The sequence below is a fragment of the Zalophus californianus genome, chromosome 15 (genome assembly GCF_009762305.2).
Source record: "Zalophus californianus isolate mZalCal1 chromosome 15, mZalCal1.pri.v2, whole genome shotgun sequence".
Taxonomy (NCBI): Eukaryota; Metazoa; Chordata; class Mammalia; order Carnivora; family Otariidae; genus Zalophus; species Zalophus californianus.
Genome location: NC_045609.1, coordinates 44,522,409 through 44,536,089, shown reverse-complemented (window position 1 = coordinate 44,536,089; position 13,681 = coordinate 44,522,409). Strand labels below are relative to the sequence as shown.

Sequence of the window (13,681 nt, the reverse complement as noted above, 5' to 3'; positions counted from 1 at the left end):
GCCCTGGGCTTTTGTTTCTTGGGAGATTTTTGATGACTGCTTCAATTTCCTTAGTGGTTATAGGTCTGTTCAGGTTTTCTATTTCTTCCTGGTTCAATTTTGGTAGTTGATACCTCTCTAGGAATGCACCCATTTCTTCCAAGTTATCTAATTTGCTGGCATAGAGTTGCTTATAATATGTTCTTATAATTGTTTGCATTTCTTTGGTGTTGGTTGTGATCTCTCCTCTTTCATTCACGATTTTGTTGATTTGGGTCATTTCTCTTTTCTTTTTGGTAAGTCTGGCCAGGGGTTTATCAATCTTGTGAATTCTTTCAAAGAACCAGCTCCTAGTTTCGTTGATCTGTTCTACTGTTCTTTTGGTTTCTAGTTCATTGATTTCTGCTCTGATCTTTATTATTTCTCTTCTCCTGCTGGGTTTAGGCTTTATTTGCTGTTCTTTCTCCAGCTCCTTTAGGTGTAGGGTTAGGTTGTGTATTTGAGATCTTTCTTGTTTCTTGAGAAAGGCTTGCAGTGCTATATACTTTCCTTTCAGGACTGCCTTTGCTGTATCCCAAAGATTTTGAACAGTTGTATTTTCATTTTCATTGGTTTCCATGAATTTTTTTTAATTCTTCTTCAATTTCCTGGTTGACTCATTCATTCTTTAGTAGAATGCTCTTTAACCTCCATGTATTTGAGTTCTTTCCGATTTTACTCTTGTGATTGAGTTCTAGTTTCAAAGCATTGTGGTCTGAAAATATGCAGGGAATGATCCCAATCTTTTGGTACCAGTTTAGACCTGATTTGTGACCTAGGATGTGATCAATTCTGGAGAATGTTCCATGGGCACTAGAGAAGAACGTGTATTTCGTTGCTTTGGGATGGAATGTTCTGTATATGTGTGTGAAGTCCATTTGGTCCAGGGTGTCATTTAAAGTCTTTATTTCCTTGTTGATCTTTTGCTTAGATGATCTGTCCATTTCAGTCAGGGGGGTGTTAAAGTCCCCCACTATTATTGTGTTGTTGTCAATGTGTTTCTTCACTTTTGTTATTAATTGCCTTATATAATTGGCTGCTCCCATGTTAGGGGCATAGATATTTACAGTTGTTAGATCTTCTTGTTGGATAGACCCTTTAAGTAGGATATAGTGTCCTTCTTCATCTCTTATTACAGTCTTTGGTTTAAAATCTAATTTGTCTGATATAAGGATTGCCACTCCAGCTTTCTTTTGGTGTCCATTAGCATGGTAAATGGTTTTCCACCCCCTCACTTTCAATCTGGGGGTGTCTTTGGGTCTAAAATGAGTCTCTTGCAGACAGTATATTGATCGGTCTTGTTTTTTAATCCAATCTGATAGCCTGTGTCTTTTGATTGGCGCATTTAGCCCATTTACATTCTGGGTAACTATTGAAAGGTATGAATTTAGTGCCATTGTACTGCCTGTAAGGTGACTGTTATCGTATATTGTCTCTGTTCCTTTCTGATCTATGCTGCATTTAGGCTCTCTCTTTGCTTAGAGGACCCCTTTCAATATTTTTTGGAGGGCTGGTTTCATGTTTGCAAATTCCTTTAGCTTTTGTTTGTCCTGGAAGCTTTTTATCTCTCCTTCAATTTTCAATGATAGCCTAGCTGGTATAGTATTCTTGGCTGCATATTTTTCTCGTTTAGTGCTCTGAAGATATCATGCCAGTCCTTTCTGGCCTGCCAGGTCTCTGTGGATAGGTCTGTTGCCAATCTAATGTTTCTATCATTGTAGGTTACATATTTCTTCTCCCGAGCTGCTTTCAGGATTTTCTCTTTGTCTCTGAGACTCGTAAGTTTTACTATTAGATGTCGGGGTGTTGACCTATTTTTATTGATTTCGAGGGGGGTTCTCTGTGCCTCCTGGATTTTGATGCCTGTTTCCTTCCCCACATTAGGAAAGTTCTCTGCTATAATTTGCTCCAATATACCTTCTGCCCCTCTCTCTCTTTCTTCTTCTTCTGGGATCCCAATTCTTCTAATGTTGTTTCGTCTTACCGTATCGCTTATCTCTCGAATTCTGCCCTCGTGATCCTGTAGTTGTTTCTCTCTCTTTTTCTCAGCCTCTTTAGTTTCCATCATTTGGTCTTCTATATCGCTGATTCTCTCTTCTGCCTCATTTATCCTAGCAGTTAGTGCCCCCATTTTTGATTGCACCTCATGAATAGCCTTTTTGATTTCGACTTGGTTAGATTTTAGTTCTTTTATTTCTCCAGAAAGGGTTTCTCTAATAACTTCCATGCTTTTTTCAGTCCCAGCTAGTATCTTTAAAGTCATGATTCTGAACTCTAGGTCCGACATCGTACTAATGTCCGTATTGAGTAGGTCCCTGGCTGATGGTACTATCTCTTGGTCTTTTTGCTGAGGTGATTTTTTTCGTCTTGTCATTTTGTCCAGAGGAGAATAGATGAATGAGAGAACAAAATGCTAAGTGGTTAACAATGTCCCCAGCAAATATACTCTATACAAATCAGAAAAGACCTTCCAGTAAGTGGTTACTTCTCCGTTCAGAGAGTTGTTGCTACTCTCTTCTTCGGTCTCCTGTTGAGTTCGTAGGTGTTCAGAATGGTTTGATCCCTATTCAGCTGAATTCCTGAGACCAGATGAAATCCAGGTCTCCTACTCCTCTGCCATCTTGCTCCGCCCCCCCGGGCATATGTCTTAATCCTTAATATCCTTATTCACGACCCCTGTGAGAAAGGTCTGGGTTAAGTTCTGAGTTAAGAAAACTAAGGCCTCAGTCAGTGATTCTGAAACCTGCATGTGTATCACATTCCCCTGGAGGATTGTGAAAGATTGCTGAGTGCCACCCCAAAGTTTCTGGTTCAGTAGTTCTGGGGTGGGCCCCAGAATCTGCATTTCTTCGAAGGTCCTGGGGGATGCTGATGCTGTGACTCTGAGGACCATACTTTGAGAACTACTGGTCTACCTCAAACAGCTAAGGTATTCACAGGCAGGATTCACACCCACCTCTGTATGATTCTCAAACCTGCATCATTTGAGCTGATTATGAGGTGCCCCATGGCATGTGTCCCAGCTGGACCAGCAGTGCCTTCTCAGATAATATCTTGTCTTTCTGAAACACCTTACCCCTTGATTCTCCATCCAGCTACCTCCACCCATTCTTCCTGGCTCCACTTAATGTTTCCTCTTCTACAAAGCTTTTCCTTAGCTCTGGCCAAAGCCAGTGGCTCATCCCCCATGCTTCCAGGATCCCCCAGGCAGAGCTCTATTTCAGTTTGCTCATGTAGTTTAGTTACTACTCGTTTACTTCTCTGACCATTCTCCCACCCCTCACTATGAACCCCACGAGGATACCCACCATTCATTCCTTGCTTTTGTGCCACTGTGCCTTACCAAGTGGCTATTCAGTAGCTGTCTATGGAACCACTAACTCGTTGAATGACTTTAGGCAGGGGCAGCATGCGTGATTGAATGACTGAGGTTTATGGAGCTACCCGCTGTGAGGGACAGAGCTGCATCTCTCTGTGGTGGGGTGCATGGACACTTTCTAGCAGTTGTTGCTGAAGAGATCAATTTGAGAAGCATGCTAAGTTAAGTGTTCTGGTGCTGCCTTCTCCAAGCTAAGCATCCCTGGCTTGTTCAGATGGGTGTCCTATCTGATGTGCACATCTGTCTTCCCCTGACTGCCAGTGTTGCCTTAGAGCCTGGCTGGCTGGCTGCTCCTTGTCTCCTTTATTCCTCCCCCTGTGTCCCTTCCAAAACTGTACACTCTGATGTGACAGTGAGGGCCCCAAGGAGATGATGGCTTTGGTGTACGAATTGTTGGGTCCTCCTGCCTAAACCTCCAGATCCTTTGATACTGTTATCTACTCTGAAATATGGTGGCAGTACCTACTGTGTGCTGGGCATGTTAGTGAGCTTGGAAACTTTCCTTGAAAGAGGATGTGTGCATCTGAGATGGAAAAGATCCCTCTGCAATGACTCATGGCTTTGCAAGGTGATATATGAAGGCCATGGGGCTGAGCCATGAGGCTGGCACAGCGAACGGAGGTGGTGTTTGGGGGTGGGAACAATGAGGTCTACTGGGACAGAAACGGACATGAAGCCACAAACATTCGGGCTGCCTACTTGTCATCCAGAGATGATCCCTGAGCCTCTGGCCAGGGGCACAGTCATGAATTAATAGTAAGAGAAGAGAGGAAATCTCCATTTCAGATGTGGGGATGGAACAGTAGTGCTGAGCTCCTTGGCAGTTACACATTCATGCCATACTCATAGAAACTGCAGTAATTTAGAGCAGTTCAGTATTTAGACTCAACTGTGTAATTCATCCTGATGTTTCCCATTCATCAAAGCCTTGTGTTTGTTTGTATTACCATGAGAAAAATAAAAAACGTGGGAAAAAAGATCCCCCCTCCTTTCATTACAGGCAAATTACGACAGTTACAACCCTTGGGGCCCTTCAAGCAAAGGAACATCTTGCTTCAATTAGATATAAATAATGAACAATAATTAGAAAGATTTCTTCATCGAATTTGTTATTTTATGTTTCCTTTCTTCTGTAATGTATTGAAACAAATACTGAGCTGTTTCTGGGCCATGTAGCAGGGCCTAAAGGAACTCCATGGAGTGCGTCTCCAAAGCAGGAGGAAGCAGCCATCACTGGCTCCTCCATGTGCATGCTGGGAAGACTGGTGTCAGCCCTGGGTCCAGTGCCATGGATGCAAATCGGAGGCTGTCTTCTTGGCTCCAGCCCTCCAACTTCTTACATTCTACTGTGCAGAATAATTGCTACTAGTTACTGGCCACTGAGTTTGTGTCAGTGGCTCAGCTGCATTGCCTCAGTTAGTCATAACGGTAGCCACTCCCCCACAGACTCTGCTTCTCGCCCTGTTTTAAGAGATTTGGAAACTGAGGCACAGAGAGTTTTGCTAACCTGCCAGTCCTGCAGTGTCAGTGATGGGCGAGCTGAGACAGAAGGCAGGTGGTTGGACTCCAGAGATGCTGCTTCCTCTTGCCCGGTATGCTGTGCTCTGAAGTCACAGTGATATGCTGCCATAGAAACTATGCAAGGTGTGGAGATGGCATGGGGAGGAAAGGGCTGGTGATGGCTTTGCACGGGGAAGGGAGGCCCCCGGATCTTCGGGGTGTTTGCAGAAGAACAGCAGGTGGATAAGTGAGATAAAGGGGTTCCAGGCAGAGGAAACACCATGGCTTGGTGCCATAGATGGGGACTGTGTGGGATTTCTCATTTCAGCCTTGGCTAGGGGGCTGAGCAGGAGCAGCAGCTGAGTCCAGAAGATGGAGGGTTATGTAGATCAGGTTGAGAAGATTGGATCTCCTCCTGGAAAGGGTGACTCAGGGAGAGCTGGGGATGGTGATCCTGGCTGGTACAAAGGAGAAACAGATTTCCAGAAGAGAAATAAAGAGTGATCAAGTTGGAGCCGGGAGAGAGAGAGCCTGGCTCACCACCGAGCATTTGGGGATTTTTGTTCTTTTTGCCTTTTGATTTTGTATGTGACCTTCTCTCAGCACATTGAAACAGGTGATGCCCACTTAAGGCAAGTGAGAGCTTTGTGCCAAGTGGTGCTTCCTGGTCTGACTATTGCCCCCACCCCAAAGAAGCCTCTCCTTCTCCACCCTCAGCTCAGGCATCTGCCTGGGGATGTGCTCCTTCCCTCCAACATGCACGTGGCCTGACCTACCTGATTCTCCTTCGTGTGTAAGCCACCCCAGGCTCTCAGAAGTGCTTTGTTTTATCTTCACCATCTTTTAATAGTTGTCAGTGCCTAAAAATCAAGACACTTCATATAGAAAAACACAGATTTCTTTCTTTACTGGAAGACAGACTCAGGGGAGGTGCTCAAAATGCAACAATTGAGTGGAACTCTAGAAGAGCCACAAGCTTTGGAGGGGACCTGCCTCTTCATGGGCATGACCTGAGTGCGTGTTTCTGCCCACACCAGTTCTAAGTGGCAGGGACTAGTCATCATCATCAATCGTGCCAACATGTGTTTCCTTCCATGTTACCCTGATTCATATACTGTGGCTGTCTGTATGTGTCTATGGCTAAACCCTAAGTTCCCTGAGGGCAGGAATGCTGTCTTATTCATCGTTTTGTCCCTTGAGCTCGGCACAGGACCTGGTTTTAAGTGTTCAGTGACCTTTTTGAATGAATCTACACTGAGGAAACAAACCTGGGATAGGATTAGGCCCTGGCAAGTCATGCTCTGGGCCAAGGAACTGGAGCTACTCGGAGTTCGGAGTGAAGAGTGTGGAGAGTGGACCACAGCTGGGCTTGGTCCTCAGGAGAACCTTGCGGCCCATTTACATCCCTGCAGTGGGCATCAGGTACCCATGCTTCATGACTTTTTGCATTTTCAGGACATTCCAGGACCTCTCCAAACAAGTTGATATGTCTTACGGCACCGTCCGGGATTCTGCTGTGTATGAGTACTTCCGAGCCAAGGGCACCAACCCCCTGGAACAAGACAGCACGTTTGCTGAACTCTGGCGGGCCATCAGCAAGAACGGAGGGGCTGACAACTGTGTGTCCAGTCCTTCGGAAGGCATCAGGAAGGTAGGCGGGAGCTGGCTACCTGGCCATGTGTGTGCTGTGACTGGCTGTGGGCACTGTCATTTCCAAGGTAGGAGATACCTCCCCAGAGCCTCTCCTTTGAGTCACCTTGTCACCTGCAGGGTGATCCATCTTTAGCCACTTGGATACAGATTTCTCACAGGCTTGCAAGTGTCCGTAGGAGATGCACACGTTCTTTAGATAAGATGCCCATTCTTGGCAACAGAAGCAGAGGGGCTGCTCATTAGGCATATTCTAAGTTTCGAAAGGGTCAGTGAAGAGCAGGCAGATTAAGCCCGAGTCATGGACCTCCCTCCTCCTGGGCTCATAGGATGGTGGTCCAGAGGGGTCTGCCCATCTCAGGTGAGAACACTCAGCCAAAGCAGAAGCAGAGGAGCAAGTGAGAGGAGCAAGGGACTGAGGGGACGAGGTTGAGGAGAGGGTAGGCATACTGCGGGCAGCCAGGGGTTAGGATGCGGAAGACCGCACCTAAGGGGCGGCAGGCCCAGAGGAAGGGCTGGCCAGTTGACCTGGCATATCTGTGGGACCGTGCTGCAGAAGGGAGATGCGCTTGGGGGATGGTGGTAAGGAGAGCAACCCCAGGACGGAGTCTACAGTGAGGGAAACTGAAGGAGCGCAGGGTGAGAGGAAGCTAGGGTCAGCGAGAAGGAGGATGCTGAAAAACCATTACCTGCTTCAGAAGTGGATTAGACTTTGCTCCTTTATTTTATCGAATTGCCCACAATGACCTGAATTAATCACCACTATCCCCTTATACAGATGAGGATCAGAGACATAGGGTCACATTCCTAGTTAGTTTCTGACACTTGGGGTTCTGGGCTGTGTTTGGTGTTTATCCACCGTGCACTTGCAGAGCCCTTAAAGGAGGAGGAAGATGGTGGGACGGAGGCAGGTGTCATATAAGGAAGCTACTGGTGGTGATGTCCTGTCTGGTAACCCTTACCTGCGGTAGCTACTGTCCCTCAGGTCAGAGAAAGGTGTCAGGAAGATGTGCTCCCGTGGCCAGGACTGCAGTCTCTGAGCAGACGGGCAGTCCAGCCTACCTCGGCATCTCCTCCCTCCCCTTCTGTTCTCACAGAGCATTTAGCTCAGGGTGGCTTCTCCTTGTTGTTTAGCCACACTGAGCCACAGAAAGCATCTGGGCTCTGAAGCCTGACACGTTTGTGTGTGAATTCCAGCTCCACGCTCACCAACTATGTAAATTTGAGCACACCCCTAGTCCTGCCTGAACCTCACAGAGTTGAGAGAGGTCCTTTGGGGGTCTCCTTAGAAACCTAAAACACTCAGAAGTACACGTTATGGTCGATACCATAGCCAAGTGATAACAAAAATAACAGAATGCAATATAAATGTGTTACTCCCGTGCTGACAAGATTATTAAAATCTCTTGTTTTTAGTGAATTACAGAGGATGGCGCTCTAACCTCGAGCTGCTAGGTCTTCTTTCATCCCTGACAGTGAATCTTTGGGGCTGTAGGTGACCTCATTTGGAGATAATGAATACGAAGTTGACTTACAGCTTTTTATGAACGTAAGGCCTGGGCCAAATGGCCTTTGAGTTTCCGCTCTCTGCTTTTTTTCTCTCTCATAGAGAGCTGGTACTCCCATCCACATAGGATTCTTGTGAAGATTCATTGCAATGGTGCTACAAAAAGTACTTCCAGTAAAGGAAAAGATGGCTACTTTTGACTTTATTAAACTTCCATTTATTGTAAGACACTTTAAAGAAAAAGAAAAGACAAGTCACACACTATGCATCATAACCAAGATAGGATTAATATCAAGATTATAAGAAGAACTTTTATAAATCAATAAGAACATTTTAAAAAATTTAACAGAAAAATGGGCAAAAGACTTGCACAGGCCTTTCACAGAAGAGGCAATGCATATGGCCAGGATATCACAGGAAGAGATACTCAAAATCATTAGTGATCTAGGATATGCAAATCAAGACCATAAAGGTATATCATTTTACACCAATTAGAGTGGCATAAAATGAGAGGTGGTGGAGAGGATGCGAGTAACAGGTGCTTAATTGCTGGTGGGAGTGTACCCAGTACAACCGCTTTGGAAATGAGTATGCTCTTATAAAACGGAACATTCATATACCCCACGACCCAGCGATGCCACTCCTATATATCTACCCCAAGGAAACTCCTGCATGAACTTCAGAAGTGAGAAAGGTCAGGGCAGTATTGCTTATAAAGTCAGAACCCTGGAAACACTCCAAATGAGCTTTAACAAGGTGAAAAGATATGACCTGCAGTGAAATGAATGGCCTACACCTCCATGTAATAGCACGGATGAATCTTAGCAGAAAACATTGAATCAGAAAAAGCATTAAAGGCAATTTCATATGGGTCAACTAGTAGAAAAAAACATACAACTTAATACCCATTTAAAATGTATGAAATGCATGCATGCACACATCCAAAGTAAGGATGAAATACAAAATTCACGATAGTGGTTAATATAGATGGGAGAGGCAGAGCAAGAGGGAGGAGAGAAGCAAACCATTGAGTGTAAGTCAAGGTCAGTGTTAACTTTAGATTCACTAGGTTAAAAAAATTTTTTTTTCATTTCTCATTATAATAAATAACTAATGAGTTAATTCAAAGGAGGGCCATTCCTGGACAAAAGGATGGGTGACCTGAACCTAGGGTTGCGATTAATCCCAGTTTGTGTACCTACCTACTCTTCCAAATAAGTAAGTCCCGACCAAGCCAGGCAGAGTTCGGCTCCCACAGACGCCAGGCCCTTTTGTCCTTGCAAGCTCCCGTGTGCCGGCCTAGTCTTGCTCCTGGTGTACCATAAGAGAGCAAGCATCACCACAGAGCCCTCTGGAGGGTGATAAATCTAGAGATGGGTCATCGGGGAAATAGCTCCTTGTCATCCTACTTATACCCCTCATCCATTGCTGGCACATTAGAAATCATTCACCCTCTGGTGACATTTAGGGTCTTAACTCATGATGAAAACAATGTAAAAAAGGTAAGTAGTGGAAAATGCAAAGAAAGGACTTCTTAGAAATGCCTATAGCTTCGTGGTGTGGAATCTAATCTTTTTTCGGTACATGGGATGTGTTGCTTTTCTGACACCTTCATTTTTATTAACCCCAAACCAGCTTTGGGGTCACAGATCTCCCACTTGCATTTGGATCTAAGAAAAAAAACTGACCACCAGCACTAGACAGATGTTAAGGGTTTTATAACTAGTGTCATAAAAGTGAGTTTATGGTATTGTCAGAAAATGGAGTGTGCTGCATTTTTTATTGGAAAGAGAGCTCAGATTTACTCTTGGATCCTCTGCCTGTCTGGGGGTGGGGGTCTCCTGCACCTAAATGCTTAAGCAGTGCAGGCAGCTGCACGAAGGTGAGGAGGGGGCACCCCCAAGGGACGTTGCCAGAAACTTCTTTAGCGAGGGGAGGATGACCTCACTTCCCGTTTCCAGTTACTCTTTGGTGATTCAGGCTCCATTTCTGGAGAGTGCTTGGTAGTGGAGTGACATCTAATTGCTACCGAAGTCAAGGAACTTGGTGTAGAGGGTAACCTCAGAGAGCTGCTATTATTTTTTCCTTGGGAGTATTGCAGCTTTTAATGACTTGAAACCAATTTAGGTGGGAAATTGCTTAGCAAGAGGTGATTACTTTTCCACAGTTATCAGAACCAGGGAAAGGGATTATGTCATGGTTGCCCCACCTCTGTGACCCATGCTTTCATGCTAGTGGCCCCTCAGACAAGGAGGGGCCAGCCCTTCTGGGCCCTGGTGAGAAGAACAGGAAAGAATTTATAAGGGGAAGGAAGTTTTATTTATTTATTAAGAGCCCACAGCATCTAGCTTTTACAACAGACCTGCCTGGCACCCAGTAAGTCTCAATAAATACTGGGTTGTCCCTGAATGAGTCATCTGTTGGCTGTCTGACTGAGCAGGGACACATAAATCTGAGATGTAGTGGGTGCCATCAGTTAGCGGGTTACCCTCCACGGATTCCTTGATGGGAGGGGTAAGGGAAGTAACTCCAGGGTCCCTTGCAGGCTTGTCTCTTCATAGCCTTCTCTTCTGAAAGAAACCCTGCCGGTCCTCAGAAAGAAGAAAGAGGCTGCCTTCCTTTCTTTCAGTCACCTGCTCCTGTCAGCCCTGAGGAAAGAGTAGACCAAGTATTGGCAAACTACGGTCCATGGGCTAAATCTGGCCCACTGCCTGTTTTTGTAAATAAAGTTTTATTGGGACACAGACACACACTTTCATTTACATACTCTCTATGGTATCTTTCCTACTACTTCAGCAGAGTTGAGTACTTGTACCAGAGACCATATCATCTCCAAAGCCTAAAATATATATTACATGGCTCTTAAAGAACAAGTTTGAGGACCCCTGTTCTAGAGCAACGGGTGGGCCAGGGATACTGCCCCTCGGTCTCTATCATCTAAAAGCATATACACCTATCCAGTTGCTCATTGTCTGGCTCTGTATCATCCAAGAGTGCATAAGCACATCAAGTAAGGAGCTCACCCTTTGGTTCTACATCATCTAACAGCCCATAGGCACATCCTGTAACATCACCTAGCTCGACCTGGGCCTCAGAGAAATGAAGTGGCTTGCTCAAGGTCACACAGACCTGAGTAAGTCGTGGCACAGTCCAAGCCAAGGCTCATTCCCAGCTTGCCTCTTCCCACCGGGTAACACTCCCATTTCTGTACCTCACTCTGCCTCTGCCCCTTGCATACTCTTTACCTGTGCTTTTTTATTTCCCTTCCTCTTTTACACCAAAGTAACGAGACACATACCTGACCCCCATTTTTAAAAGCCTTACCTGTCCTTCCATGCCCTAGCAAAGGTTTCCTAAGTGTCTGATTTTATTTTTTGCTTTCCAAACTACTGAAAATATCAATTTAAGAAATTTTGGGATGCAGAACTGGGCTAGCAAGTGGTTCAGATTTATATGATAATAACTTTGTCACATGAAATCAGACTCTAATGTTGTTGGTGGAATTTTTTTTCTTTAGTTTGATCAACGCTATCAAGTAATATCCAATGTGACCCAATTTCGGTGCAGTGCCAGGGCTGACCTGGCCTGTCAATTTATTAAGCCTTTCTATAAATCAGACCTAATATTTAATAACATTGTCAAATAGAATACAGTATTAATAGTTCAAATGTCAATCTTCCAGCTCATTGAGCTCTTTGAATAAATAGACAAGTAGCTTGTTTCAGACCCTGTGTCTAGAGATAGTAGTTTTTCAGACGGAAGTAGCTTTTGAGTCCAGCAGTCCTAACAGAAGGTGGTTTTTTTCCACTCAGTAAATATCGCTGAGGTCATAAAGTGTGAATGCAAATGCAGGAAGAAAACAGGCCCACAAATCTTATTTATTTCCACACTGATCTAATGCTTGCCGTGGACCAGATTGGGTATCACCCATCAGCTCCTGCATTTTGTCCCTTCCCCTTGCTCTCAGCTCCTTGGCAAGGGCTGCTCCCGTGGCATACACTGTCTGCTGAATGTCAGGGACTGTACCATGTGGCAGAAAGGGATAGGGTCAGGGACCATACCAGGGTATGGAGAAGGTCCTTCTCGGGGTCCCCAGAAGGACTGTAGCCTTCCATGGGAGGACAAGGAACTTTGGTGCCCCATGGTGCTCTTCATTTGGAAGGAGCATGGTGAGAAGCATCCTGGTTTCACAGCCTACTGGAAGTTCCTCCTGAAGAGGGAGAAGAAGCTTTTATGGAATGGTACTCCTTTGTATTTGGGGGATGCTAGGTGCAATGATCAGGAAGATTTGGCCGAGTTGCTCAAAGGGACTTTTGATGGGGGTCTGGCCCCCTGGAAAAGGGATGAGTACAAGCTAGGCAGCCCTGTGCAGAGGAAAGGAACAACATACCCTTGGCAGCAGCCGTGGGCCTTATAGGCCTGCTCCAAGACACATATTTTGTTCTTTCTCTGCTTTCGAGTCAATGAAGACCAGGGATTCCATATGCCTCCCTCCTTCTGAGATACTCACATTGGATAACTATTCATCTCTTTATCTTTTCTACTTGCTCAAAAGCACTGTATCCATTTTTCAAGTTGGGTAGTCTCTTCTCTTTGTTTGTTCATTTTTTCACTTACTCATCCATTCAAGAAATGTAGTTTGAAGAACTTCTGCCTAAGAGTTTGGAGATGTGAATTTAAGTTCCACTTTTGACTTAATTTAATCTGTGGCTTTTCTTTGGTCAAGTGAGTTCACCTCTCTGAGCTATCTGCGAGACCGAGAAGGGCCTTCCCAGATTAGTTGTGAGCTTAGCAGTGCATTAGGCAGAAAGTGTCCAGTATAGTAGCATAAGGTCGACTTTCAGTAGATGTCAGCAAACTGCCTCAGCACCTACTATTTGTTAGGAAAAGAAGATAACAAAAATATAAAGACAAATAGCACAGAATCCTTTTATGAAGTGTAATTGACATACAATGAAATGCACATGTATTAAGTGTTTGTTTCATGGGTTTAGACAATTGTATACAACTGTGTAATCAACACCCAAAACAAGCTATAGAAGCTGTTCATCATTTTGGAAAGTTTTCTCATGTCACTTTCTGGATACTTTCTGGTAGGGATATTCTCCCTACCCCCGGAAGCAACCACTTACAGCCTTCTAGTAACACAGATTAGATTTACCTGTTCTTGTAATTCATATAAGTGGAATAATATAAAATGTGTTATATTTGTGCTCAGTTTCTTTCACCCAGTGAAACACCAATGAGATTTAAGTTGTGGATATCAGTACTTTTTCTTTCTTCCTTTTGAGTAGTATTCCATTGTATGAATAAACCTCAATGTCTTTATCCATTTTCCGGCTGACATACATTCAGTTGTTGCTAATTTGGGGCTAATAAGAATAAGACTATATGATCATTTTTATAAAAAATATTTTGCAGAGGTATGTTTACACTTTTCTTTCTTTCTTTTTTTTAAGATTTTATCTATTTATTCGACAGAGAGAGACACAGCGAGAGAAGGAACACAAGGGGGAGTGGAAGAGGGAGAGGGAGAAGCAGGCTTCTCGCCGAGCAGGGAGCAGGATGCGGGGCTCGGTCCCAGCACCCTGGTATCGTGACCTGAGTCAAAGCTAGACGCTTAATGA

General features: G+C 44.7%; 1 protein-coding gene across 4 annotated transcripts in view; it reads left to right on the top strand.

The window, feature by feature from the left end:
- GRID1 (glutamate ionotropic receptor delta type subunit 1) overlaps nt 1-13,681 on the top strand; it is a 717,476-nt gene that overhangs the window by 667,497 nt on the left and 36,298 nt on the right. For all 4 annotated transcript variants that reach the window (XM_027597138.2, XM_027597137.2, XM_027597141.2 and 1 more), the window contains one exon: nt 6,353-6,548. In XM_027597138.2, coding sequence (XP_027452939.2) covers nt 6,353-6,548 — 196 coding nt within the window. The remainder of the gene's footprint in view (nt 1-6,352; nt 6,549-13,681) is intronic.